This window comes from Cyclopterus lumpus, chromosome 15, assembly GCF_009769545.1.
Source record: "Cyclopterus lumpus isolate fCycLum1 chromosome 15, fCycLum1.pri, whole genome shotgun sequence".
Lineage (NCBI taxonomy): Eukaryota > Metazoa > Chordata > Actinopteri > Perciformes > Cyclopteridae > Cyclopterus > Cyclopterus lumpus.
The window spans coordinates 15,684,822-15,712,113 of NC_046980.1; the positions used below are offsets into that span (position 1 = coordinate 15,684,822).

At 42.4% G+C, this 27,292-nt stretch overlaps 4 protein-coding genes across 7 annotated transcripts; 2 read left to right on the top strand and 2 right to left on the bottom strand.

The window, feature by feature from the left end:
- Nucleotides 1–1,009: 1,009 nt before the first annotated feature.
- nolc1 (nucleolar and coiled-body phosphoprotein 1) lies at nt 1,010–8,248 on the bottom strand. Of its 2 annotated transcripts, none has more exons than XM_034552298.1 (12): nt 8,103–8,248; nt 7,736–7,791; nt 7,003–7,166; nt 6,789–6,892; nt 6,591–6,693; nt 6,350–6,474; nt 6,074–6,173; nt 5,284–5,505; nt 2,682–4,898; nt 2,324–2,451; nt 2,151–2,234; nt 1,010–2,067 (listed from the first exon to the last, which is right to left on the bottom strand). In XM_034552298.1, exons 1-12 carry the CDS (start codon nt 8,211–8,213, stop codon nt 1,909–1,911), a joined length of 3,573 nt encoding a protein of 1,190 aa, XP_034408189.1. In that variant the 5' UTR covers nt 8,214–8,248; the 3' UTR covers nt 1,010–1,908. The 2 variants fall into 2 exon arrangements, with proteins under 2 accessions (XP_034408189.1, XP_034408187.1); XM_034552296.1 differs by having other exon boundaries at nt 6,789–6,895.
- Nucleotides 8,249–8,481: 233 nt separating this feature from the next.
- mrps6 (mitochondrial ribosomal protein S6) lies at nt 8,482–10,608 on the top strand. Its single transcript, XM_034552158.1, has 2 exons — nt 8,482–9,126; nt 10,492–10,608. The coding sequence occupies exon 1, from the start codon at nt 8,788–8,790 to the stop codon at nt 9,118–9,120; it is 333 nt and encodes a 110-aa protein (XP_034408049.1). The 5' UTR covers nt 8,482–8,787; the 3' UTR covers nt 9,121–9,126; nt 10,492–10,608.
- An 897-nt stretch (nt 10,609–11,505) lies between these two features.
- Nucleotides 11,506–19,061, top strand: psap (prosaposin). 2 transcript variants are annotated; one of them, XM_034551663.1, is made up of 15 exons: nt 11,506–11,639; nt 14,027–14,160; nt 14,325–14,399; nt 14,519–14,644; nt 15,345–15,554; nt 15,636–15,779; nt 15,867–15,923; nt 16,251–16,256; nt 16,820–16,954; nt 17,064–17,156; nt 17,288–17,471; nt 17,795–17,958; nt 18,044–18,124; nt 18,296–18,403; nt 18,543–19,061. In XM_034551663.1, the coding sequence occupies exons 1-15, from the start codon at nt 11,606–11,608 to the stop codon at nt 18,576–18,578; spliced, it is 1,587 nt and encodes a 528-aa protein (XP_034407554.1). In that variant the 5' UTR covers nt 11,506–11,605; the 3' UTR covers nt 18,579–19,061. The 2 variants fall into 2 exon arrangements, with proteins under 2 accessions (XP_034407554.1, XP_034407555.1); XM_034551664.1 differs by lacking the exon at nt 16,251–16,256.
- Nucleotides 19,062–19,193: 132 nt separating this feature from the next.
- Nucleotides 19,194–25,060, bottom strand: slc29a3 (solute carrier family 29 member 3). 2 transcript variants are annotated; one of them, XM_034551665.1, is made up of 7 exons: nt 24,939–25,060; nt 23,881–23,992; nt 23,378–23,794; nt 22,845–22,927; nt 22,347–22,573; nt 22,005–22,167; nt 19,194–20,529 (listed from the first exon to the last, which is right to left on the bottom strand). In XM_034551665.1, the coding sequence occupies exons 3-7, from the start codon at nt 23,696–23,698 to the stop codon at nt 19,902–19,904; spliced, it is 1,422 nt and encodes a 473-aa protein (XP_034407556.1). In that variant the 5' UTR covers nt 23,699–23,794; nt 23,881–23,992; nt 24,939–25,060; the 3' UTR covers nt 19,194–19,901. The 2 variants fall into 2 exon arrangements, with proteins under 2 accessions (XP_034407556.1, XP_034407557.1); XM_034551666.1 differs by having other exon boundaries at nt 24,864–25,053.
- Between the last annotated feature and the right edge of the window lie 2,232 nt (nt 25,061–27,292).

The window sequence follows — 27,292 nt, forward strand, 5'->3', positions numbered from 1 at the left end:
TCAGCACTAATAGCAGCAAAGCCAAGCACGGGTTTATTCATCTTTAAAAACTGACTCTGGAGTTAACTATATATATTATTATTTGTTCAGCTTAGGCTAAAGTTTAAAAGGAAGGCTATATTGGAAGTAGTTTAAGTTGCTCTATTGTTACTGTCGTGTGATTAAGAGTATTTATAATATGTAATGGTATATGTTGTACAGAACATTTAGTCAGTGAACCAGATCAGGTACAGTAACACATTCATTCAAGTGATTGACAGTATCACAGGTGGTAAAAGAAGTTGGTTACCAAGGGAAGTTTGAGCTCTAAAGACAGATTATTATACTGTTGCTTTTTTAGAAAGATAATTTAGATAAGCCTTCATTGGAGGAATGTGTTATTCTTTCTTTTACATGTTTATGTAGCCTACCTGTGGGAAGAAAGCTTTTTACATTTCATATAAAACAAGTGACTATAAAAGACCTAATTGAGTGCCGAGTGCTTGAAAATGTATTTGTATTGAAAGAAATACAAGGTGATCAATTCATCAGATCTAGTCTGACGCTCTAATTGCTCGGTAAAACAATAAAAGACGTCCTGCATGTCTCCACACTGAACAGACCAGAGCATGGAGGGGCTGAGGCCGTGTTGGGGACCAATAGAGAAGTTGGCGCTGCCCTCCCCTGGTGATGTCTACGGGGTTGTCTCCCCTTGGGCTTGGGTAGTAGGAAGTGTGAGGCCCCGCCCATATTAGCAGCCACCCTCAATGGTGACAATGCAGCGAGCTACCCGACTGCCATCTAGTGGCGTCCATGAAAGTTTGAGGGCTCCGCTTCCAGAGAAAGAACTGATTCCTTTACTCTTTAGATGAAGGGAAAAAAAACGTGTATGACTGTAGGCATGCATGTTTGGAGCTTTAGGACAGCAGCTCATTAGGAAATAAATACTGAAAACATTGACTCATCCCAATTTCTACAGCAGTAAAACGCAGGAAAATTAGAAACTGAGGTCATATTAGCAGCAGCAGTATTAAAGAGTAAACGTTCAGGTTTTAATTACAGCTACAAGAATAAAAGGTTCATGAACAAAACGTTCATACAGGAAAATCAAATAATTGAAACATACATGGCTGTTACGTTGGTGAATACTACATTTGATACGACTGATGAACAGATTAGGGAGGGTTTGACAGAAATGAACATTTCCAAGTAAAATGGCTTGAAAAAAGGATGGACAAGACCACCTGAGGTACATTAAATGGAATACAACTTAATAAATACACAGTATAAAATTCAGTTCTACTCCAAATGTGTGTGTAATGTAAAGAGGGGAAAAAACTGCCCACAGCCCTCTCCACTCAATGTGGCCAAATAAAAGTTGACAAACCAAACAAACTTGTAGAACTCCTGTTATCCATTAAAAATCAATACCAGCCTTTTCCTAACACACTATTATAAAGAACCCGATGGGATGCATGGCTGTCATTCATACAGACAAATGAGGGAGAAAAAAAAGAGTACAATTTAACAAAGTTATAGGAAGCACAAAACGAAAAAAGGGCCCAACATATATGGGAGTTCTTTCAATGAACAGGTGGCCTGCAGCCACCTAGTGGCTATAAGTGGTAACGTCACATGCATGTCAACCTTTAGCAGTAGTTTGAAATCACAGTTGGGGACACTTCTCTTGCAGCCAAAGTTTCACTAACTGTTGCTTCAGGTCAGAGAAATAAACCAACAGCATCCATGATGAACTACGCGCAGCGAACGAAATTGATGTGCCTGCTCAGCGACTCACATCCCTGTCAGTGTGCTGCTGCTGGATAGTGATGATGGAGGACCGTTTACAGGGGGAGGACGCAGACAAGGGATAGTCTTGATCACAGGTACAGTAACGTTCAGGTGGGAGGGACCAGATTGAGACTGTCCTTAATCACTGTCAAACTTAATAGAGTTGATTGTTGTGGAGATGGCGCCGCCGCAGTAGCTTCCCCTCTTCTTCTTTGTCTTTTCATGGCGGAATGACTTGCCTTTTGTGAACCTGAGCACATCGTTAGCTTTCTGGCCCCAGTCCCCGCTGGCTCCAAACTGTAAGACAAAATGAACATGTTGTTTGAGAGGAAATGAATGGATCACTAGGACCATTAATGGATGGTGGTTATCGAGCTTACCTTTGCATCAAAAGAGTTGTCTTGCAGCCGGGGATCCACTGCTACTTCTTCTTCTCTTATTCTACGGAATGGTAAATTGGCGGTCTGAAAGACAAAGTCATTTCTATCAGATTATGGCTCATCCCCTTCAAGAAACTCAGACTAAGACTAAGTTCCAGTCTAGCAGGCGTTACCTTCTTGTTGGCTTTAGGAAACGTTTGTGGTGTGGTGGTCGTTTTCTTGGTTTTCGGTGTCTTGACTTCCGTCTCTTCCTCTTCACTTTCTGTTGATTCTTTATCTCTTTTCCTCTTTCCATTGGTACCTGCATACATCAGAGGAAAAAAAAAGTTACTTGTGCTGCTCATGAGTGAACAACTGTGAGTCAACAATAAAAGTGTTCTGTAAACCAAAGGTGCATGAAATTGTGCAACATTTAAGAGACCAGTAAAAACATTTTGGAATGGCTATTTGAGGGGTCCAGAGTGCCATTAACAGGGAAATCAAATGTATCAAAAAGTTAAGTGAGCGCATCAGTATTTGTTTGGGACTCACTATTTGTTGTGGGGGTGGTGGGTGCTGTGGCTGCCTTTTTTGGTGCTTCCTCCTCATCTGAGGAGCTGCTGCTCTCCTGCGGTTTAGATGCAGGGGTCGTCTTAGGTGCTGCAGCATGTGTAGCGGGTTTTACAGTAGTTTTAGCCACTTCTTCGTCAGAGCTGCTGTCACTGGATGAGGACTCTGCTGGATTCTTTGGAGTCGCTGCCTTGGGTGTTACCGTCTTTCCATTGGCGACTGCAGGCTTAGCAGGGGTGGCCTTGGTCTCCATCTCTGAATCAGAGCTGTCTGAGCTGCTATCCGCAGCCTTCTTTGTTGGAGCTGCAGCTGCCTTTGTGGCTTTGGGCGTGCCAGCAGGGGCCACTACTACTTGTTTCTTGACTGCAGGTTTGGCTGCCTCATTTTCAGAGTCTGAGCTGTCAGAGTCAGAACTGCTGTCTGCCCCAGGCTTGGCAGCAGGCTTTTTGACTGGGGTAGCAGATTTAGCTGCTGCTGGCTTGACTTTCACCGATACTTCCTCGTCCTCAGAGTCTGAGCTGCTCTCTGTTGCAGCAGCAGGCTTTGATGCGAGAGTAGCAGGTTTAGACTTGACTGCGGCTTCATCTTCAGTAGAGGAATCAGAGTCGGAGCTGCTTTCTGCTGCTGCGGGAGTAGTAGGCTTAGCTGAAGACTTAGGCGTAGCAGGCTTTGTTGCAGGCGTAGCAGGTTTAGCTGCTACAGGCTTAGCCTTGACTGCTGCTTCATCGTCAGATGAGTCTGAGCTGCTCTCTGCTTCAACAGCAGGCTTTGCTGCAGGAGTAGCAGGCTTTGCTGCAGACTTAGGCGTAGCAGGTTTAGCTACTACAGGTTTAGCCTTGACTGCTGCTTCATCGTCAGATGAGTCTGAGTCTGAGCTGCTCTCTGCAGGAGTAGTAGGCTTAGCTGCAGACTTAGGCGTAGCAGGCTTAGCTGCTACAGGCTTAGCCTTGACTGCTGCTTCATCGTCAGATGAGGAGTCTGAACTGCTCTCTGCTGCAGGAGCAGCAGCAGGTTTAGCTGCAGGAGCAGCAGGTTTAGCTGCAGGTGTAGCAGGTTTTGCCTTGACTGCTGCTTCATCATCATCAGAAGAAGAATCAGAGTCTGAGCTGCTATCTGCAGGCTTTGCTGCAGGGGTCGCAGGCTTTGCTGCAGGCTTAGGAGTAGCCGGTTTAGCCTTGACTGCTGGTTCTTCATCTTCAGACGAGTCAGAATCTGAGCTGCTCTCTGCTGCAGCAGGCTTTGCTGTAGGAGTAGCAGGCTTTGCCTTGACTGCTGGTTCTTCATCTTCAGAAGAGTCAGAGTCTGAGCTGCTCTCTGCTGGTTTAGCCTTGACTGCAGCTTTAGCCTTGACTGTAGGTTTAGCCTTGACTGTAGGTTTAGCCTTGACTGCTGCTTCATCTTCAGATGAATCAGAGTCTGAGCTGCTCTCTGCTGCAGCGGGCTTTGATGCAGGTGTAGCCGGTTTAGCTGCTGCAGCTTTAGCCTTGACTGCAGGTTTAGCCTTGACTGTAGGTTTAGCCTTGACTGCTGCTTCATCTTCAGATGAATCAGAGTCTGAGCTGCTCTCTGCTGCAGCAGGCTTTGATGCAGGTGTAGCCAGTTTAGCTGCTGCAGCTTTAGCCTTGACTGTAGGTTTAGCCTTGACTGCAGGTTTAGCCTTGACTGCTGCTTCATCTTCAGATGAATCAGAGTCTGAGCTGCTCTCTGCTGCAGCAGCAGGCTTTGATGCAGGCGTGGCAGGTTTAGCTGCAGGAGTAGCCGGCTTTAATGCAGGCTTACCATGTTTAGACTTGACTGCTGCTTCATCTTCAGAAGAGGAATCAGAGTCTGAGCTGCTTTCTGCAGGAGTAGCAGGCTTAGCTGCAGACTTGGGCGTAGCAGGCTTAGCTGTAGACTTGGGCGTAGCAGGCTTAGCTGGAGACTTGGACGTAGCAGGCTTAGCTGCAGGCTTAGCCTTGACTGCTGGTTCTTCTTCAGAAGAGTCAGAGTCTGAGCTGCTCTCTGCAGGCTTTGCTGCAGGTGTAGCAGGCTTTGCTGCAGGTTTAGCTGCTGGCTTGGCTTTCACCGGTTCATCCTCAGAGTCCTCTGAATCCGAGCTGCTCTCAGCTGCCTTTGTTAGGGGTTTGGGAGCAGCAGGTTTTGGTGTGGCTGCAGATTTAACGGCAGGTTTTGCTGGAGCCTCATCTTCAGAACTGCTTTCTGCATAGAAATAACAGCAATGTACACTAAAATGCCAGTTTATTGGAACAAATCCCGTCACCATGTAAAACAGGTTCAACAAAAGCTGAACCGTATATCCTCAAGGAAGTTAGAATGTATTGTATGACTATTGTAATTAGACTGCATTCGTTTTAGCTGGGTAAAGCTACTAATATGGCAATTGGAGTGTATGTAGCAACAAAGCAGGGGTAAGAATATAAATCATTTTATAACTCATGCTGGACTTTGATGAATACTAGCCTTGACCAAATGGTAAAAGGCAAAGAGATTCACATAAATTAAACAAAATTCAAGGTATTACAAGAAATATAATCACTTTTACAGAAATGCCAATCTCACATGTGCAAAATCTGGTGTGCATTACCTGAGCTTGAGGACTCGTCTTTCTTTGCTGGGGTAGTCTTGGTCAGTGCAGGTTTAGTTGCAGGCTTTTTTGCCGTCTCCTCCTCTGAACTGGAATCCTCCTCTGAGGAGTCTTCTTTAGCAGGGGGGACTTTAGCAACGGCAAGTTTTAATGGGACAGCTTGGGTGACTTTGGCTGGTGCCTTCTGGGCCGAAGCAGGAGGTGGGACAGCACTGTATGCTCCTACCAAGACAAAAGGAGACTGTCACAACATGACCTCAGGGCCTCTGTACAATATGTTAGGCACTTTTGACACTGTCTGGTGTTCATATTAGGACAAACATGGTGGGCTTTTTTTTTTTATTTTAAAAAGGACACAACAAAAAGCTGTCAGCTGGGATAGGCTCCAGCGCCCCCGCGACCCTAATGAGGATAAGCGGTATTGAAAATGGATGGATGGACAACAAAAAGCTACGCCTACTTCCCAACTGGGGAGAAGATAACAGGACAGACTAACTATGTTCTGTAAAAAAAATTGAGAAATGAACTGTTTCCATGTAGCGGAACTGACTCAATGTCAGTAACATGTTACTATCTATGTTGTAGATGAAGCAGATGAATAGAAGGGTGTATATGTGTATGTGTTGAACTACGCTACAGCAACAAAAATAAAGGATATGCCACGGCAACAATCTAACATGATACTTTAACTCAAGAAATGTAACTTGTCCCTTTTGGCTCCTACACATTGTGTGTGTGTAGAAGCCGTTAAGGATATAATGGTATAAAGAAAAGACATTAAAAAACATACCTGGTTTAGTTTTTTTGCTGGGCGGAGCCTCGTCTTCAGATGAAGAGTCTTCACTGCTCGGTGCAGCAGCAGTCTTTACCGGGGGAGGTTTGGCTGGAGCCTATCAGGCCAGGTGGAGTAAGTATAGTGTAAATATATATATATATATTTTCCTCGTACAATCACTGTTTGATTGATGTTGCTCTACATTCTTCTAACCTCTGGAATCAAAACTATTAAGAACATGTAAAGGTATTTAGATATGGCCAGAATCTTTTTTTTATTTTTTATATATACCGTGGCTGGTTTGTCATCTTCAGAATCTGAGGAACTATCTTCACTGCTGCTCGTCTGCTTTTTCTGAGGTGCAACTTTAGCAGGAACAGTTGGTTTGGGTGCTGTGACAACACCAGCCTTGGGTTCTAATAATCAGAGGCAAATCGGGTAAATTAGATAACACAAATTAGCATCACCTCAATTTTAGTTAAATTCAAGGCGGTTGCATGACACAATTAATGACTTCCGTCTCTATACTCACTTGGTGTTGGGGCTTTGGCAGGCGGCTCGTCCTCAGAATCAGATTCTTCACTGCTAGAGCTGCTGTCTTTCTTCCTTACTGCTGCAGGCGACTTCACAGGAGCCTTTGTGTAGAAATAAAATTTAAAATTATAGGATAATGCACCAGCACCTATGATTAGGTCGGGGATGACTCTTTAAGTGGGATGCTTCCTCCTACCTTTGCAGGCGTCTTTGCAGGAGCCGTCTCCTCTTCTGAGTCACTGGAGTCTTCACTGCTGCTCGACGCAGCTTTAGCTGCTGCTTTAGCAGGCACAGCCGTGGCTACTAAAAACAAACAGAACTGTAATCTGGTAGAAGATTTCAAAATGGCATGTAACTGACATAATCCAACCGGACCCATCAGTTCTTGATGTCAAACATATTTTCATTACCTGCAGGGGTTGCCTTGGTTGGTTTGGCGATGGCCTTTTCATCCTCGCTGCTTGACTCTTCGCTGCTGGAGCTCTCTGCGCTGGTTTTTGCTTTCTTCGCTGACGGGCCATTGTTAGCTTTACCCTTGTTAGGAGGAGACTTTCGTTTCTTGGCTTCAGGCGATCTGGGAAGACCCGTTGTTATATTAAATCTTAAAGTTTCTTTTTGCAAAGGTTTCCCCTCAACAACAGAACAGAAGAGCTACAGAGTGGGGATAAATCCTGGAGCTGCTTCTTTGGGAGCAAAACAAATACTTGGACAGCAGCAGTGGGGATTTATTTATAAAGAGGGAACATGCATAATGGCTGGCATCACCATAAATGTACTAGTGTTAACCAAATGTCAAACTTGTTTTCCATACTTCAGATGTTAAATTATATATTAAACATACTTTAAACTTTCTATTTAATAGTAAACAGGGTCAATCAAATTCAAGGATTTGCAGATGAATTAAGGGATCCCCTGATAATATCACCAGTTTTCAGCACTAATCTGCCTGGGAACCTGTGCCTATGTTTACACTAATTGGTTTTGTATAGTATGCTTTAAGGTAGATATGTGGTTTGGGGTGATTCTGAGGGGAGAAAACAATCACAAAGCTGCTAGGCCATATTTTCAAAATATATTGATATTCGTATAAACTACATAGACTTTAGCATTGATTGAGGAACGAAAAAAACAAAAGCAACTCACTTCACCCAGAAGTTGTAGATGTTGACGAGGCTCTCGTCATTTTGATCTTGTTGAGTCTGTAGAGAAACACGTGAAGCACCAACTCAGTAACACAATTCCAGGAGTTTTAACGTGTACATAATGTACCAATCAGTCGTATGTTCACACAATGCAATCCACCCATTTACAGTTTAACAAATGAGAACGTTCATCATTTGCAACTAAACAAAGTGGTAGATGAAACACAACTGGCGCGTGCGAGCTCCTACACGTGCTAACTTATCCGGCGATGTGCGGTCACTGTACGTGACATGGCTATCGTTGTACTTTTAGTCCTCGTGCAACGTCACAGATATAGACGGACAACCACACGCGGTGCACCGCTTACCACTTTCGTCTGTTTCATAAACTGTTGAGCCGCCTTCGTAAACTTGTTCTCCAGCAGAAACGAATATACGCATTTGTAAAGATCACTCGGCTTCGACTTTTGCTCCGCCATCTTCACCACGCTCCTGGAAGTAAAGGAAGTGAGCGCAGCTTGTGAGCATGTGCGCAGGCGCCTGGTGATGACGTACCATGCTCTTCAACACGCGTACACGGTTTTGTTTTTTTATGTGTGAGTTTGAGGTATTTTAACTTATGTTTGGACTGAATACTTTAATTGCAACTACAGTTAACTGATTATTTAATTTTTAAAACAATGTGACCCATTTATTCAAGTTACAGCTCTGGGTTTTAAAAATATGTCCGTCCGGTGTCACCAGGAAGTCTCGTCACACCTCATTAGCAATCTCAATTTCCTCCCAGGATTTTATTTTCTTACATTTAAAATACAAAAGATATTCGTTTAGCGGTAGTTTATTAGTAGCACCATATTATTAATATCGTATTTTCCAAATGTTATACGTAATTTTGTTATCAACATAGACGCAGACTTTATACGTCATCACCAAAGACCTTTACTGTCCCTCGTGTCATAACATGGTTGCCTTGAGTTGAGTAATCTGGCAATAACACCAACCCACTGCCAGCTGAATTGAAAGTGTGAATCAAGGATTTTCTTCGCGGAAGCCATGCCTCGCTACGAACTGGCCCTGATCCTGAAGGCTATGCAGCGGCCGGAGACATCGGCTGCTCTCCGGCGGACAGTTGAGACTTTGATGGAGCGGGGCGCGGTGGTGAGGGACCTGGAGAACCTGGGGGAGAGACTTCTGCCCTACAAGATAACCAAACACAATCAGAGGCACAACCGAGGTGCTTACTTTCTGGTCGATTTCTACGGAGCCCCCAGCATCCTCACAGGCTTACTGGATCATCTGCACCGCGATGTGGACGTGGTGAGGCCCACTGTGCTGAAGAAGGACGACCAGGTTTCCAGCACTAACTGCTGTGGCCAACAACAGTGATTGCATGTAAGGAATGGTTGATGTGGGTGCCAAGTGCATGCGTGCTAACCATGTATCTGTTTAAGATGAAACCCACAGCTGATCAATAGGAGCTGGCTCAAATTGTGATTTCATTCATTCTCGCGTACACCATGTAGGATCACTGTTCCATGTATGGATTTAGTGCTGCAGTTAAATATTGCCATCATTTATTAACCTGCTTAATCAATGAGAAAATAATGTATTCTGTAAAATGTCAAACACAATCATACATGCCTATTACAGGTTAAGATGGAACTCAATGTGATTCCTAAAGTAAAAAGCTGCAGTTTCAGGGTCACACACTAAAAGATCTTTCACCGAGAGGATTCCCTGGAATCCCAGAACAGTTCATACATGCAGCTTGAAAGTGGATTTGCGAGCACCAAGCCAATGCAGACTTTCCTCTGATCTGGGGCTTTTTTGTGTATCGTGAACTGGGAATTACAGTATCGCTACATTGAATCGTAAGCCCTGTATCATGATACTGCTTGTACCGTGAGATTATTGCCAATAAACAGCCCTAGTCGGTATTTGTTGACAAAAACAAATTCATAAATGTTCTGGTAATGGAGTCGACAATTAATTTACTTTCAGTACAACCTGGTTAACAAGGAACAATATATAGAAAGGGCCCAAAACCACGCCTTCTCGTAAGCTTTACAGCTCCATTATGGATGATATAAGGCAGCAAGGCTGTCCCTCAAATAAGACTATATATATATATATATATATATATATATATATATATAGCCATACTATATTTATTGACCAATGTTATTGGAATTTATCTAAAAATCTGTAAAACAAAAAGTGCTGTCGGTTAAAAATGATATAAGCAATAAGAGTGATGTCCAAAATTACCACTTCTTGGCAACTATCAGATACTTATATTGCTATTATTGATTTTATGACACTGTGCCCTGCCTCATGTGTTCTATCTTCTTGTATGTGAAAGTAAGCTTAGACTTATAGGACATGAAAGCTCCGTACCTGTCGGGAATACATAAATATATAAATATGTAAATAGAACATGCACACCAGTGTAAGATTTAATCGTGTTCGCCTTAATTAACAGTCCAGAAAGGTCAGAAACGAATGACATAGTTTGTTAAATATAAAGCACTTTTTATTCAACTATAAAATGTCACATGTCTTTAAGAATCAACTTCAGTGGATTTTGTATCGACACGTTATTGATATGTGTTTATGATTTTTTTTTTAAACATTATTGTTCTGCGCAATCTTTAATTTATTAAATGTGTTAATGTTCTTTACCTTCTGTCTATGGAGATCATGCTGTGTTGACTCTGCAGTAACTTCCCCCTAATGATAGTTTCCTTTCTTTTGCAGGTTTCCACAGCTCGTATCCAGACCATGTACAGTGTGATGCTTCCCTCTTTGACATTTTCCATAGGTGTTGGCTTTCATTTCGAAGTTATGTCATAATAAAATACATTTTCTATCTCATTTGCATGTTTTCTTGACTTTATGTTAAAACATGAGTGTGCATCACATGATGCTGATGGCAGTTTCAGTCCTTTTTTTTTCATTCACCTAGAAGTGGTTAATGCAGTTCTGAATTATTGTGGGCAGGTAGCATTTCCGACTCGACCATTGTCCTCTGAGAACACACTAAGTAATAAACAACTATGACGCTGTCACTGAGCTTTCAAACCTGGGGCTTGTTTCTCATTAGTTAGTAAGCCGGAATTACCTTTTTTAAATCCACCTTTGCTTGGTAGTGCCTAACCCCACCTGGAATGGGGAGAATTAATATGAATGGTTTTAATTCAGGAGGCCAACATTAGCACTGAATTGTGTTGTCATTTAGACAACTTTTCTATTTAGATACTGAGAAAAATATATACAAAAGGGATCAACTGTACAGCCAGAAAAAAAACTAATGTTTAGTGTAGAAACACAAGCTGTCTAATAATAACCAGGTTTTAATTATTCATATGTATTTATTTATTTATATAAATATATATGTGTGTGTATGTATGTATGTGTATATATATATATATATTACATTACATGTCATTTAGCTGACGCTTTTATCCAAAGCGACTTACAATAAGTGCATTAAACCATGAGTCCAAATAACTAGTTCCAAGCGAGTACAATTTCTTCAATAAAGTTAAACTACAAAGTGCTATAAAAAATGTTTTGCTATATATATATATAGCAAATATATATATATATATATATATATATATATATATATATATATATATATATATATATATGTGTGTGTGTGTGTGTGTGCGTGTGTTTGAATTGAAATGTCTTGCTCTTTAAACTTGTATGATCGCGTCAGGCAAAAGGCCAGGCGGTCACATGTCTCGTTGAGTAGTCAGCTGACTGAGACCAGATAAAGGCGGATCCTCGGCCTTCAGTCGGCATTGCAGGGTTCCCCGCTCCACCGTGAAGAGACGAGACCGACCGACAGACAAACAGCGGAGTCATGCTGCTCCTAACTCTACTTTTCGTGTCCTCAGGTAAAATAAGGAAACGTTGTTTCTCACACGGTCGGTGGCGCCGTTCAGACAGCCGTGCCTTTGACATCGACCTGCGTCTGTTTGTGTAACTTAACGTTACGTGACGTTAGCTAATGCTCGCTGCGTCTCAACGCGGAAGCCTTTCAGGCGGCGGTTGCTCTTGTAAACACCAACAAGTCGGACAACGTTGCCTTCCGACAGCAACCGCTGGCTTCTGGCTTGTCCTCCCGGTGCGTGTTGTTTAAGATCCCCAAGACTGGTGTTTGTCCTGGTCCAACGAAAATAGAAAATAGATATACACACGAGCTCTGTTCTGTGAATCTTGACTTTTGTGGTTTGAAGACGTTAATTGTTTGGTAGCATATGGGAGATTGTGTGTTGTGAATAGGCTAATATTGTATAAGTAAAACTCCTCACAATAACTGGCTTGCTTTGACCAGACAATGACCGTACGTGCTGCGTTATCGACCCTGGGTTTGACCAGGAAGTTCCGATGGGTCCTCTAAACCAGACACTTTCATTTCAGCTTTTCAGTCGACGGCCAATCTCGTTTTTGTTCCTCGTGATTTTCTTTGTCAGTCAGTGGTTTGCTACTTTTCTGATCAGGTAAAACTCGGGCCAGGTACATCAAGTGTATTAAATCAAAGTCAATTAAATGATGTTTACTTGCCCCTGCGGTGTTTTGAACTCTGGATCTGAAATTATTCATGAATGACCCGTTTCTTCCTGTCGGAGCACACGCTGTGGTTTGTTGCTTTTGTGTATGTTGTGCTTATGTTCCAGCTGACTTCTGGTTATAAATCATCATTCATTTAATGTCGGGCACGTGCATGTTTTATAGTTTGTCTTCAGTTATGCTGCTCTGCAGTATCATGTTTGACTTCCCTTTACTGGCGTGTTACAAACTCTTTCACAGCCCACAATGCAATCTGAATCCTATTTTAAGCCTTCAATGTGATGTTGATTCACTGTCAATATGATGAGCTTTCTTTTTCAGAATAATCCAAAAAATGAGTCAAACATGGGCCTGGGTGGGTTTTTTTTTTTTGTACTGACCTTGCTTCTTTCTCAAACGAATAACTTGTTTTTCTGCTGAGTATCATTACATAAAGTCAAAAGGTTTACAAGACTCTTTTCTCTTGATGTGTATTGCCTTGTTAACAGTTTACTGCTGTGCAATACTCTTGGGCAGAGATGTTGTCCTTGTAGTCTGTCTGCTTGGGAACAGTTTGTTGTTTTGTCTCTGCTCATGTGACACAAGTGGTGGGGGAGGGTGTGCCCTGCCCTGCCCGAGCAGGAGTGGTCTTATAGTGGTGTAACTTGGTTATTTGACTGTTTGTTTGACCTCCATTGCCAATTCATGGTCGTTATCATCATAAGGCTAGTTAGTCCCTGGACTCGGGCAATGTTTGCCTCCTGCTTTTTTAAATTTTTTTTAAATTTTTTTTTTAACATGTTCATTTGAACAGTATTGTAGTTACACTTCAGAGTTATGAAAGATGGGGAGATTATCTTTATCTAATTTGTTTTTTTTTTGTTCTGTTCAAGCAGGGTTTAAGTGTGGTGGTGGAAACTGCAGACTGTTCTGCCAACTTTTAGGTTCTTTCCCCTCTAACTTTCCACTCGTGTAAAATGGAGAACAGAGCATTAACTTTTTTTTTTTTTTTTTTTCTCCATTCATCCAAAAGATAGTATTTAATTATTAATGCAAAAACACCAAAACCCACTTTAGCACATCTGATGTACATGGCAATAAGCTCCCCTTATGGTGTTTTCTGGTTGCTGGTGGGAAATTGTGTCTGCTTGAGAGTTATACTAATGCCACTTGTAAAAACACTTTTGAGACTAATGACCCCCAATCCTTGGTGTTTGAAGTAGTTCTATCTTCACAGAGCAAGCCCACTGATTTGTCTTGATTGTCACTGATTGCACATTTGTTTGGTTTAGACAGACCAGTGACCGTCTGACGATTGCATTTCTTTGTTGAAATGTATAGAATCCGTTCTGGAAAAAACAATTCACCTGAGTGAGAGTTTCAAGGCATTTGAGACCTTCAATGCAGTAGTTCATGCCCATCAGACTTGGTAGCTTTTGAGCCTGATAAAGTCATCATAAAATAAGTTCCCTTTTTTGAATAAAACACCGCTTTTTTTTCCCCCTCTACACAGGGTTGGTTTTTAACCTCAAACCTGCTAAGCGGTGACAAAGTTGAAGTGAATTATTTATAAATTCCCCTTTTTTTTTTTTTTTTTAATGTTACAAGGATGTCGTCCTTGAATTAACCTTTTCGGCTTGTGCTTAGTTTACCACCTTTACGCAGTATTTATGTATATCCAATAATGCTTCTACTAAAAGGTTAATTTTTTTTTTTTGTGCTTATTTTGCAGTTGTAGCGACCCCTCTGCTGGGCACTGAGCAGTGTGCTCGTGGCCCCACCTACTGGTGTCAGAATGTAAAGACGGCTTCTCTGTGCGGCGCTGTGACTCACTGCCAGCAGAATGTCTGGAACAAGCCCCAGATGGTGAGCCCGTTCTCTTTCCCCCAATTCAAGTGACAATGCCATTTATGTTAGTTCTAAAAAATGATATTGTCATGAATGGAAAGCACATGCTAGTCTTCCGCAATCTTGCTCACTTGTGTTGGAGATATTATTGACACTCAACACACCCAATTGTGTGGTTTCAGAAAACGGTGCCATGTGACTTGTGTAAAGAGGTGTTGATTGTCGTGGAGCAGATACTGAAGGACAATGCCACCGAGGTAAGATCAAAACCAAATCATGCGAGTTGAGAACCTTTGATAAGGAAATGAGTTGCTTGCAACTTTACCAAGACTTTCACACCTTTGGAAGGCTGATGTGGGAATTACTGTTGTTGCAGGCTGAGGTTCTTGGGTACCTGGAGAAGGCCTGCCAGCTCATCCCTGATCAAGGGTTGACTGCAGAGTGCAAGGAGATGGTGGATGCCTACTACCCCATCCTCATGGGAATCCTTAAAGGAGAACTGGTGAGCACAGTCGACCTGTTTGTCCAAGTCTTGGCTTGTCTTCAGTTTGAATATTGATGGAAAACCTGTGTGCAAAGGTTCAGGGTTGTAAATATTAAAATAACAGTTTAGGCACATCACAAGTTTGCATGAAACGTGCGTTGCCAAAAATCTTGTTAAAGCTCAGTTCCTCGTTCGGACTCATTTGGAAATCAAAGTAAATGATCCATCTGTCAAAATGGGAAAGAGAAGTGGCTGTTAGCAAAGGGCAGTGAGCTGAATACGGGCTATTGATGGGGAAGTGAGTCAAAGTCTAAATGGGAACAGAGTAGTCATTGTGTAATACTCAACCTCGTGACTGGGAGCATTTGGTGTAACTTTCTTTGTTTCAACTCTCACCTGCTGCAACTTTTGGGAATAAAAGATGGTGCTTTATAACAGGATCTGTATTGTACAGTTTTTTGCACATTTCTAGATACTCTTAATTAATTTCACAACTTGACAAACGAAACAAAGACAATCAAACATTTCTAGATATCTTGTATAAATTGTATTTCTGTTAAACCCATTTTACTTTGTCTCCTCTCGAGTTTAAGCGAGGGTTCAATTATTTACTACTTACACCTAACATGTATACAAGACTTTTGAAATTGCTTAATGCTGAAGTGACTATCAAAATGTTCCAGTTATTGAAGTGACTTTTAAAGTTTTGTGTTTTTAGGAGGATCCCATTGTGGTGTGTGGAGCAATCGGGCTGTGTCAGTCACAGCAGGCAGCCCTGGCTAAGGCTCATGCCCAGGAGCAGCTCGTCTCCAATGAAATCCCTTTGGTGGACCTCGCCCAGCAAGTGTCCCCCTTCCTCCTTAATGTGCCCGAGCTCCTCTATCCTCAGGAGAGTCAAAAGTCTCCCAAACAAGAGAGTCCAAAGCAGGTACACAGTTTAACTGCCCTCTTTCGCCACCTGTTGATGGATATTGTCTTGCTTTGGCCCTGAATCTTGCCTTCCCTGTAGGAAAATGCTGACGTGTGCGTGGACTGTGTCAAGTTCCTGACTGATGCTCAAGCTGAAGCCAAGGCCAACACCTCATTTGTCAACTCTCTCATTGAGAATTTTGAGAACCAGTGTGACTTTCTTGGACCAAGCTTGGCTGACATGGTGAGAGCCTTTTATGGGTCTGATTAAATGCATGTTTTTCTTTGTCAAACAAAAAGGATTCCATAACACTGTTTTTCCTCATTTCAGTGCAAGCAGTATGTCTCCCAGTATGGTAGCCTGGTTATTGACCAGCTCATGTCCATGGTGAGTGTCCTTCTAATGCACCGAACTGATTTTTAAAAAGCAAAACCTTTTTATATTTGAGCCACAGTTTAACATGACTGGTCATTATATTCTAATAATTAATGGCACGCTTAATCATCAAAACTAATGCGTTTGATCGTTTTGCTAGTGCCAAGTCCATATTCAGTCTTTGAGCACCACCTGGCCTGTTGACTTCAATTTATCCACATCTTCAAATCTCTTTCTGCCATTCTTTTATTCATTTTTGTTCCTTTTACTTTTCTCCTCTCCATTAATGTTGTCCTGCTCTGTTTTCTCCTACTCTGGGTTTTGTGTGCTGCTCCCCAGGAACAGGTAGGTCTTTCTTTGTTCCGCCTGTGGCCTCTTAATCCGTAGCTCTTGCTGGTTGTGCTGTCCACTCCTAGTTCCCCTCACCTGACCCCGTAGAGATGCATGTAAATGATCTTGTGACGAGTGAGACTACTTTACTTCAACTGACCACTGTGCTTGTGTGGCTAACGTCTTGACACATGAGTGCCTGTTGGGAGACTTTTAATGTGGTCATTTGGAGTGTTCTGTTTTTTGACAGCGCTGTCATATTTTACAGTATGCTTGGATGTCGTGACTTAGTCTTTACTAACATTGAAGTAGCTCCCATTAATAAAAGAACCTTACCTGTTGTAAGGTTCAACACTGGCTGATCTTGTTGGATGCCTGAGGGCTGCGTACGTTTTTGCCAGTATGGGTGTGTTGCTTTGTGTCTGGTGTTAGATAAAGTAAGCTGTTTTATTTTTGTAAAATGGAAACTTCTGCATGTGTGGTAACGTTGTGGAATGGTATGCAGATTACAGACATGGCATACATTTTTTTTTTGAGACCTTTCTGTTTTCTAAAGTAACCATCTCTTTGTGTTCTAGGAACCCAAGGACCTCTGCATTCATGCTGGCTTCTGTACTGCTACGAAGAAGTCCATTCCCATGCTGAAGCTGCTGGCCGCCAAGGCTGTGCCTGCTCTCAAGCTTTTCCCTGCCACTAAGGTTGGGTCTGCTAAGGTAAGTCATGGTGGCCGCCTAACTGCTGACTCATACAGTACGTCATAATGATATGCGATAGAACAGTATTGTGTATAGGCGCATGAGACGGTGCTTCTTTCTGTTCCAGCCCATGGTGCAAGTCCGCGAGTCCCCAAAGTGTGCCATCTGTGAGTTTGTGATGAAACAGTTGGAGTCCAGCTTGGAGGATCAGAAAACTGAGGTGGGATTTGTTCTCCTAGATTTATCCAATATGGCCATAAAACAACTCTACAAAACTCTGCTGTAAATGTCGTGCTGGTGCAGTAAGTTAGACTCGGCTCCAGTGTCAAGCTGATCCATTGTCTGTTTCAGGAGGAGGTGGTTCATGCTGTGGAGAAGGTGTGCACATATCTGCCCTCCTCGCTGAGTGCCCAGTGTAAGGACCTGATCGAGACCTATGGCCAGGCCATCATTGAGCTGCTGGTGCAGCAGGCGGACCCAAAGGTCATCTGCACAGTGTTGGCACTCTGCAATGATGGCAGCCGTGCATTTGTCCGTAAGTTCTCGTCCTCCAGAAGCACCATGAATGCACATTTAATAATATTAATTATCATCCCATTTTAAGGCACTCATTCTAGAATCTGGCAACATAACACAACTGTCACTTTAACCACAGCTGTGTTTAGCTATTTTAAAGTAATATGTTGGTGTTTATATAATATTAAAGTTAAGCTGGCCTCATAAGGGCTGTGCATGTGTGATCACTAAAATCAAACTGCTGTTAGTTGACGTCTCTTTTAAAAAAAATTTTTATTTATATCTAATAGCCAAATATGTACATATGGATAATAACTGATTTTGGTTCTAAATTTTCTCCAGCTGCACTCGACCAGACTGTCTTTAAGACTGGTGGTTATTGCCCTGTATGCAAGATGGTTGTTAATTACATTGATCGCATTCTGGAGAAGAATGCAACAGAGGAACAGATTGAGGAGGCTGTGAGGAAAGTATGCAGCTTCCTGGACGACTCTTTCCAGACCGAGGTGATTAGTTATAGTAGTTTGAGCTCCTTAGTGTGTGTGTACCTTGACTTATCCTCCTTGTAAACCCTTGTGTCTTTGTCAACAGTGTGACCAGATGATTCAACAGTATGAACCAATGCTTATCCAGCTGCTCCTCCAGATGCTCGACCCAGACTTTGTGTGCATGGTAAAGAGTACACTTATTTATCCATGACTAATAAGAACACCGTCTTTATTAAGGTTCTTGGTTGTACAAGGAACCACGAGTACTCATATTTGTCAGAAGTTGTTAAAGTGGATATTTAGCTTTCATGTAGACCAGGTTAGTATCTGAGCTGTTTTTTGGTGTGTAAAACAGAAAATGGGAGCCTGTCCTGAAGCTGTGCGCAGGCTGCTGGGAACAGAGCAGTGCAGTTGGGGACCTGCATTCTGGTGCAAGAACATGGAGACAGCGTCTCGATGCAATGTGAGTGGTTGTCATTGACACACAAAGCCTGTTGTCCCTTTTATTTTATTGCCTACCACTACCTATTCTTTAAACCTGGATATGTACAGTTGTCAGCATTTACTTCAAGGCTTGTCTAACCACTTATTTGTCTTTTTAGGCTGTGGCTCACTGCAAACGCCATGTGTGGGCATAGAAGAAGCGCAAACTGACCTGGAAGGGAATTAAAAGAAGAATTACTGTAGTGCTGCTTCCCCCTTTTTAATTTTGGTCCTTTTTTGTTTGTTTTTAATAACTGCAGTTTGTTTAATGAACTTTGATATTTTGAATGATGTCATGGTGGAAAGGGACTTGACTTTTGTTTTCTGAGGGGGTGTGGTCTGCAGCGCAGCTTGTTGCTGCTTCACTCAGCAAAAGCGCCACCGTCAGGCCCTCCTGTATTTGATTCCTTCTCCCTAGAGTAAGTGAATGTAAATGGAAGAAACTGCTCAGTGTTAAGACTGACCGGCAGTCTGATCCCTAAACAAAATAGTATTTTCTAGAGGGGAAAATGTGTTCCACTATTACCGAGTGTACCTCCCATTGTTTGCAAATCACTGTTTCTAACTTACAGAGAGCATCTCTAATGCAATTGTCTGTCGATCTGTACATTCTTAACAATTAAAGTGATCCCAATCCACTTTGTTCCATATTTTTTTTTTTCCCCCCTTTGTTGTAAAATGACTAACTCTGCATCCTTATAAAGCTTGTCATAAAATCCTACTGGCTCTTAGACCCTCTAAGGGGTTGTGGGCCTTTTAAAAAATATATATATATTTAAAACTGTTTTATTTTTTGGTCTAGCAGTAATGGTACATTTGTATTTATAAGTACAACATATTGAGCTCAAGTTGCAGATGGAAAAACTAAAAGGCCATTGAAAAACCAAAATATTTATGCAGAACAAAAGTTTGTATGTTTAAGCTGGAACATGAAATATTTAAAAAGGTGTCTACTTGTAAAGGGACTACAATCTTTTAAAAATGACAAATCAAACTTTACTATAAATGTTCAGTTTCTAAAGTCTGTTTAAGCTGTACAAACGGCAGACCAATCAAACCTGTTCAACAGTAATCCACACAGCTGTTATCTGCATATTTTATTACAGTGGAACTAAAATGGCATATCCTGATGTCCCACAAATTGAACCCCTTGGTTTAGTTTTGCAATATGAAAATGTGCTTTGTTCCTTATGGACTCCTGATTGCTAGTGTTGCCTGGAGAAGCACCTCTTGAACTTGAAAATATAACTACCAAGTCATGGCACGGTGCCCGGCATTAGCCACATCAGTGGAAAAGTATATTACTGTGAGGCATCATAGTTAAGAGGCTTATCGGTCCTTTCCCTTAATGGCAAACAATTGGCTTTACTGGTGCACTTTGCATCAGTGCTTTGAGGCTCTGCTATTCTGCTGTCCAGCAATCGCCTGCCGTATAACTCACTCCCTGTAAATGACTAGATTGATGCTCAACAGCCTGGTCAGATGTAGTGCACAATCAGCACGGAGAAAGCCGACCCCACAGCCAGTCCCAGAGTGAGAAAGAAGGACATGACCACTCCCGTGGCCTCTGCCAGCTCTCGAGGTACGACTTTGGGGCCGTAGATCATTGGCAGAGTGCCTAGGTAGCCATTGGTGAGGCCTAGCAGGCAGTTGAAGATCACAGGGTATATGTCATGGGCGAAAAGCACAGTGTGGAGGCGGTCCCTTGGCTGGTAGTTGCACAACATCAGAAGTGGCACCATGACTGAGCGACACAGCACCAGTACAGGCAGGACTCTACTGGTGGGGCCAGGGACCTGCAGCCAGGCTGTGGCCTGCCTGCCACAGAAGTCTGCTGTATTGTACATGAGGAAACTGGTGAGGGGTACAAAATAAGTGGTTGTCCAGGGGCTGCCACTGTCTTTGTTGACGGACTGGATCCCTGACGATACCGCAGGGAACACCATGATGGAGATGCAGAAGACGTAGAAGACGCTCAGACAGAGCATCCACGTCTTCCTGAGGATGGGCTGCAGTGGCGGGATGGAGACTCTGCTACCCATGTCTGCGGCTCCCCCCTCGCTCATCACTCCTGAACTGATGCTCGCTGCCGCCTGCATGTAGTGTCTAGAGAAGGGATGCAGAAAGTGACTCGAACAAATCTCAAAGACTTTTGCGCCTAAACTTAAAAAGATGGATTGAACCTGTCCCCTAAATACTAGTTTTTCATGATTAAAGGGTAACTTTAATATTTTTCTAGCCTATTTTCCCATTTGTTTCCCACGCTGCAGATGCCCCACGGAAATAGACCAGAGCACATTGTAGGGCAATTTGGCACCATCAATGAACGTCCACGGACAGGCTCTGACACTCAGGTCTCAATCTCTCCTTCTGGACGAATTCACGTCCCTTTATTGCACATTACTAATTCTACTTCTTCCCCGGAGTCTTTGTGCCGTCTCGCCTCACAGGGTCCATTGTTTGTGTCTGGAGCTGGTCCTGGCTCCTGCCCCTTGGCCCTGGCCTTCTACCTCATTGGCCCTGCCTCCATTCATAATTTGTCATTCATTGAATGTGTTGTAACTCTAACGCTGTTCATTCTGTACACATGACATCTATTGCTATACATCTATTGTCCATCCGGGGAGAGGGATCCTCCTCTGTTGCTCTCATGAAGGTCTCTTCCCTTTTTCCCCCTGTTAAAAGGTTTTTTGGGGAGTTTTTCCTGATCTGAGGTTCTGGGACAGGGATGTCGTATGTGTACAGATTGTGTGATTCTGGCTATACAAAATAAACCTCTTTTTTCTTAAAAAGGTGGGAACGGGTGTTTCAGCCAGGCAGTTTGTTTGAGTACAGAGATTGGAGCTCAGTGTTTAGAGATATTCAATGTCATGGCTGCATATTTAGATGATTTCAACAATGCGGAGGTCTTTGAATTTGATGGCCCCCAGTGTATAGAGATGAGTCCTCGAGCAGAGAGAGGCAACATAGGTGATGTAAAGAGTGAAATCTTTTGTTGCCTCAAAAGGTATGGAAAAAAAGAGTTATATTTCTTTGCAGGATCCTTTCCATAAGTCAAACATAATAAAAACCAGAGTGCGACAGTGTCAAAAAGCACTTTCAGTGAATGAAACATTACATTGACGCTGCACATTTGCACTTGCAGCTTGTTATTCGTGGCTGACTATTACGGCGTTAGTCACGGAGACAAACACATGAGACAAACCTTTTGGTCTTTAAAATGACTGTCATTAGTTCAACTGTTAAATGTAGCATTAAATAATACAAAGATTTGTTTATGTCCATCGCTAGTGACCTTAATCAAACAGTATCTGCAAATTCAAAATGCACAAACTCAATAACTGGAATAGTTCATTCCAGTAATAATTTGACCCCACTGTGTGGGATTTGAAAGTTTCTAACTTTGGCACCATCTGGTGGTGGTGGGAGGAATGACACTGGCAGATATGCACACTTCACTGGTCTATAGGATTCAGATGAATGTACATTTTACAGGACAGTAAAATGTAGTAACCTACATTTGTCAAATCAGAATTATATGTATCTGTATCGGAACCACAACATCTTTGGTTGCTACTGACCTTGAATATGCCAGCTTCGGCAGCAGCAGATATGTGATGATGCAGAGCAAGATGAAGACGTCGGCCGTCAGGAAATAGACTAGAGCACTGTCTGTCACATCCTTTGCCACTGCCAGGTCCACTACTGAGGCTACTGCACTCAACGTGCCCCCCATGCCCTGGCCTGAGACAAGAAAGGACCTCCACTTATGTATTGTGCAGTCAGTTCAAAAGAGACATGCTTAACATTATTTCAACAGTGAACCCTTAATGAAGCGGCTAAATAGTGCATGTTTATTACATTTGTACAATGGTGATGTATAAATACTACAAAAGGCAATATGACCTGAATGAGAGCTGTACCTGATATAAGCGCCTGAGAGATCCTCATGGGGAAATGCCCACTGATCCCAAACACGCTGCCGGAGAGGAGGTTGGACGCGCCGCTGACTACAGCCACACTGGCCAGCGTGCTGATAAAGAACTCCGTCCTGCAGTCCGACACGTCCACCTTCACCATCACCGTGGTCACCACAAACACCAGCAGGATCACAAAAAGAGACGACAGGATCCGCACGTTGGAAGATAACCTACCAACAGAGATGTACAGGGATGAGGCAGGAGTGTATCAAAGATCGGCTGATCAACTAAAAACACAAAACAGAAGCACGCGTTTGGTGCTGGGCTGTTGGACAAATGAGAGACAGTAAGCTATTAATTATCCCCACATGTATTCTGCTGCAGAGGTACTGTTCACAATGACAATCTGTAAGGCCCTTGATAGGCTGAATGTGACACGGTCGACATCCAGAGACAAAGAAAACCATCTGAAGGGAATGTGCTGCGTGTGTGTGAATTGACCTGTTAACTAGGAGATAGTTGAGGATCAGACATAGCACAGAGGGCACCGTGGAGGCAATGGCCAGATAGCTTTCAAAGTACTCCTGTAAATAGTGAAGAGACAAAACATTTGTATTCGCTTGAATAGAAGAACACATACACTCAGTGTCTCACACAAAATGGATCAATCCAGCATATTTTCTTCCTTATTTACACAATGGTTTCTAAAAATCAAGCATTAATCTCACAATAGCAGAACTCTATAGGATTCCATCCATTCTTGAAACAAAGGAAGCAGATCTTCCTCACCACCCCGACTCTACGCATTTATCTTAGTTGCCCACGACAAGCGTCTTGGCGTTTCCAATTGTAGAATTGTGTTTGCAATGGATTTCTTTCGGACATGCGACAGGACACTCGGTCCTCACATCTGTCACAGGACCTTGACAGTGCTATAAAAAAAAGCATGCAGAATTGCACTTAATGTGCACTGTGTCCTTGCACGCACAATGAGCATAGTGGCTGTAGTTGTGTTTGGTATCCCTCCTACTCACCCCGAGGTCTGAACGTTGCCCCCCATTGCCACCTTGGGTGTTGTTACTCAGTTTGTAGAGCCAGTAGTGTTTGGCTGTTATGAAGAAGTTCCAGGGCAGCAGGGAGCCGATGCCCATCAGAAAGAAGATGATGTACACCAAACAGTAGGAGTCATCTGGGCTGTAGCGCATGGCCAGAGGCACAGAGGATTGTTTGGGCAGGAGTGATACAGAGGGACTCTGGTCCTCGCTCTCCTCGTCCTCAGACACATGGTAGTTGTCAAGAGCAGTTGGAACATAGGCAGAGTTGAGACTGGGCTGCAAAGGCTCCGAGTCGTCCATTTTCACAGACGGGATTAAGGATACTCTCAAAGTAAAGATGAGAGGGAATGTTGTGGCAGTATAAGAACACTAAGACAGGAAGTATTAAACAGAAAGCTGTGGAGGAAAATAACATACAAGTTAAAAAAAAAAAGAATCACTCAAACAATGACATTGTAATAAGTGGGCTGTATGATGCTTACATTTACATGTGCTTGTCCATAAAGGAAAAGACACACTATTAGTTGTGAAGCCATAGTGTGGAGAGATCTCTGTGTTGGGAGAGACCATTCCAAGTGTCCAGATCCTGAGACGCTGCAATGCAAATAAATCACTTTTAACCCAGAGGATCATCATTCATTGGTGGGCATAGTGAGAGGTATTTTCCCAAATGTATATTTATAGATACACATACACGTCCCAACATAGAGAAGATGTACTGTGTACTCGGTTCATTTGAGTTACATGATAAAATGCTGCCTCAATGGGGACAGAAAGGCTCACAATTGAAAAATGACTCATGATGATTCAGTTCATGTGGAATTTGACATGAACACAATGTCCCATTGCCAGTGTGCCACCATTGCACCAACAATATTTAGAAGGGGGCACTGGAATCACTGGCAGCAGCGTGTGGATGTGGACCAACTGCTCTCCTCCAGCAGGAGATGGTCCTGGAGTCAGGGCCTTGGCAATTCTTCCAAGTTAAATGCGTCATACATTCAAGTATTTCTCACAGATCACGTATTACACAGACTTTCAGCGATGACTACAGTTTCGTCTCACTTGTTCTGTCACGGACAGCCTGTCAGCAGCACCACCTGCTTGCACAAGAGGACGTGGTGACTGAAACTATTGGGGGAGGTTAAAGGAAGGCTGACTTGACATAACAAAGCTGACCTTGCATCCTAAAGCATCACGTGTGCCACTAATAGGGAACTAATAATCACGTGACGATAACCAATTTAGCGGACTCAAACTTCAAGCTGCAGTATATTAATAATACTAATAAAAGCTACGAACAGCAGGTTTGTATCAAAATGGTATGCCCATTCGGCCGCGGTCTTCGTTGTTGAGGTCTCCAGGCGAGGAGACGTCAGGTCACGTTGTGTTTGTGTGCGGACACAGCTGTAAACGATCAAACACTATTTCAGCTCAATCTGAATCGCAGCCGCGTGCACTTCACCTTCAAGCGGAGCAGGCGGCTAACCAACTCGGCCCGGGCTGGATGTCGTGCTCATTGAATACAAGATAAAGATACCTCACAGTTGGACCGCCCCGACTGTTGATCCTGTCTTTTCTCCAAAGGGTGAGACTGACACAACAATCCATGTCACAGCAAACTTCCTTTCTGGTCAGCTGACAGCAGCGACCATATTACCTCTTCCGGTAGGAATCCTTCAGACTAAAAGTCGAAACCAGATTGAGAAAACGTATGTTCCACTTCGTAACAACGCGACTTGTATTTACGTAATACTCATTATAGCCCAGGCCCCAGCTTTATTTAAAAACAATAACCACAAATCTTAAAGATAACCCACATACCGGAAGTTATGTTATTTACAAATTAACCTTATTCCTATGTTCCTATACCGATTTAAATGCTTAATTAAATAACTTAAGTAAAGAATAAAATGGGGTACGTCTGTCATTAAGTCAGTCTGGAGGCACATGTCTGTGTGAGTGAGGAGCGTGTGTATGAGTATGAAACACAATGCACAAAACAAATGGCAATCTCAGTAGGCAGGCCAGGGGGAGAGATAGAGAAGATCTTGCAGGTTTATTGTTAAGACTCCTGAGCCCAGCCTGCCCAGGTGTGCTGCATGGGGTGGACGAGGGCTCAGCTCCACCTGCCTGAAGCTAAGGGGAAAACACAGCCAGCAACAAGGACAAGATAGCAAACCCTGAGGCCGTCACACTATATATAGAAATATACCCTCTTGCAAACGTGTGCATCTAGACCACAAGATTAAATCAGAAAAAAGACATTGCCGTGGCTTTGTTCTCGAATGAGAGTTGAATTTTCCCTCCCAAATCAAGAACAGCCTTTTTATTTTATTTAAAAAAAACATTGCCATAGAACGGTCGTTCCTATCCTATAAAGATGATGAAAAAAAGAATTTATGCTTTTATTTCTAAATTTAATTATTATAATGTTCTTTTTACTGCCCTTCTAAAACAGTCAATTACAATATGTCAACTTATTTGGAATTGCGCTGCTAGACTTTAGTGTTTACGGTTAATTCACTTGTTAATAAAGCTGTTATTGGTTTGGGACCAGTCTCATTGCAGACTCTCTTTTTGTTTTATAATCCTCCACAAGCGCTCATATCATCTACTGCTGGGTTTTTATATACATACAATTATACGCAAAAGGAAATAGGCAGTAAAGGTTTTTCTGAATATCCTCTAAAATTATGAAAAACCATACCAAGAGCTACAATAGCTCTGTCTATATTTTGAAAAGACAGCTTTTTAAATGTATCTATTGAATGTCATTCCTGTTATATTTTTGACTACTTACATAAAAAAAAAAAAAACTGAGATGAGTTAGAGGTAGCACCTATATTTCAGTTTTGATACAATAAGTGTCACTTTAATTACCCTTTTAGTTTCAAATACAATGTATGAACATTATGTTTTTGGAGCTACATTTATATTTCCAAGTAATTTCCAGTGCCTAAATCAATCAATGATGATAATGATGATACACTTACAGTGTAGTGTAAGAAATATCATATTAGAAGGGGGCACTGGAATCACGACTATTTGGCAGCAGCGTGTGGATGTGGACCAATTGCTCTCCTCCAGCAGGAGATGGTCCTGGAGTCAGGGCCTTGGCAATTCTTCCAAGTTAAATGCGTCATACATTCAAGTATTTCTCACATATCACGTATTACACAGACTTTCAGCGATGACTACAGTTTCGTCTCACTTGTTCTGTCACGGACAGCCTGTCAGCAGCACCACCTGCTTGCACAAGAGGACGTGGTGACTGAAACTATTGGGGGAGGTTAAAGGAAGGCTGACTTGACATAACAAAGCTGACCTTGCATCCTAAAGCATCACGTGTGCCACTAATAAGGAACTAATAATCACGTGACGATAACCAATTTAGCGGACTCAAACTGGAAATCATTCAATAATATTATAATAATAAAATAAACATCAATGAAAAAGAAGTATAATAATGAGAAGAAGAATTATGTTAAAATGAATACATGTGTACTGGCTTTCGTTGAGAAGTGTGAGTTACCCATCATATTTACCAGGTGAGGGCACCATAGGACAGCATATCCAGAAGCGTGTTATTGCGCCTCTCTGGAATATGAAAATGATTACAATACCAAGAAGAAAAAAGATTTGAAGTTCTCTATAGTCAAACATGATACCAGGTGGTTTTGTGTCATTAACTGGAGTAAAAACCTGCAGACTCCTGTGTGTCAGTGACTCATCAGTGGACACCACTGTACTAAACTAATAATTATCAAATAAATCACTGTCTGAATGTAAAGGATTCCCCAACTCACAGCTGTTGAACTGCTGTTTCTCCCTGGCAACAACAGATATAATTGTGTAGGGACAATCCACACAAATAATACACTTCAAATATTT

Excerpts from the sequence above, each read along its gene's own strand:
- mrps6 (XM_034552158.1), top strand. The coding sequence starts at position 8,788 with ATGCCTCGCTACGAACTGGCCCTGATCCTGAAGGCTATGCAGCGGCCG.
- psap (XM_034551663.1), top strand. The coding sequence starts at position 11,606 with ATGCTGCTCCTAACTCTACTTTTCGTGTCCTCAG. Across the intron at positions 11,640-14,026 it reads TCTACTTTTCGTGTCCTCAG|TTGTAGCGACCCCTCTGCTG; the intron begins GTAAAATAAGGA and ends CTTATTTTGCAG. Across the intron at positions 17,157-17,287 it reads TGGAGGATCAGAAAACTGAG|GAGGAGGTGGTTCATGCTGT; the intron begins GTGGGATTTGTT and ends TGTCTGTTTCAG.
- nolc1 (XM_034552296.1), bottom strand. The coding sequence starts at position 8,213 with ATGGCGGAGCAAAAGTCGAAGCCGAGTGATCTTTACAAATGCGTATAT. Across the intron at positions 6,475-6,590 it reads TGCCAAAGCCCCAACACCAA|AACCCAAGGCTGGTGTTGTC; the intron begins GTGAGTATAGAG and ends TCTGATTATTAG. Across the intron at positions 6,174-6,349 it reads AAGATGACAAACCAGCCACG|GCTCCAGCCAAACCTCCCCC; the intron begins GTATATATAAAA and ends CTGGCCTGATAG.
- slc29a3 (XM_034551665.1), bottom strand. The coding sequence starts at position 23,698 with ATGGACGACTCGGAGCCTTTGCAGCCCAGTCTCAACTCTGCCTATGTT. Across the intron at positions 22,928-23,377 it reads GGCAACGTTCAGACCTCGGG|GAGTACTTTGAAAGCTATCT; the intron begins GTGAGTAGGAGG and ends CACTATTTACAG. Across the intron at positions 22,574-22,844 it reads AACTATCTCCTAGTTAACAG|GTTATCTTCCAACGTGCGGA; the intron begins GTCAATTCACAC and ends CTCTGTTGGTAG.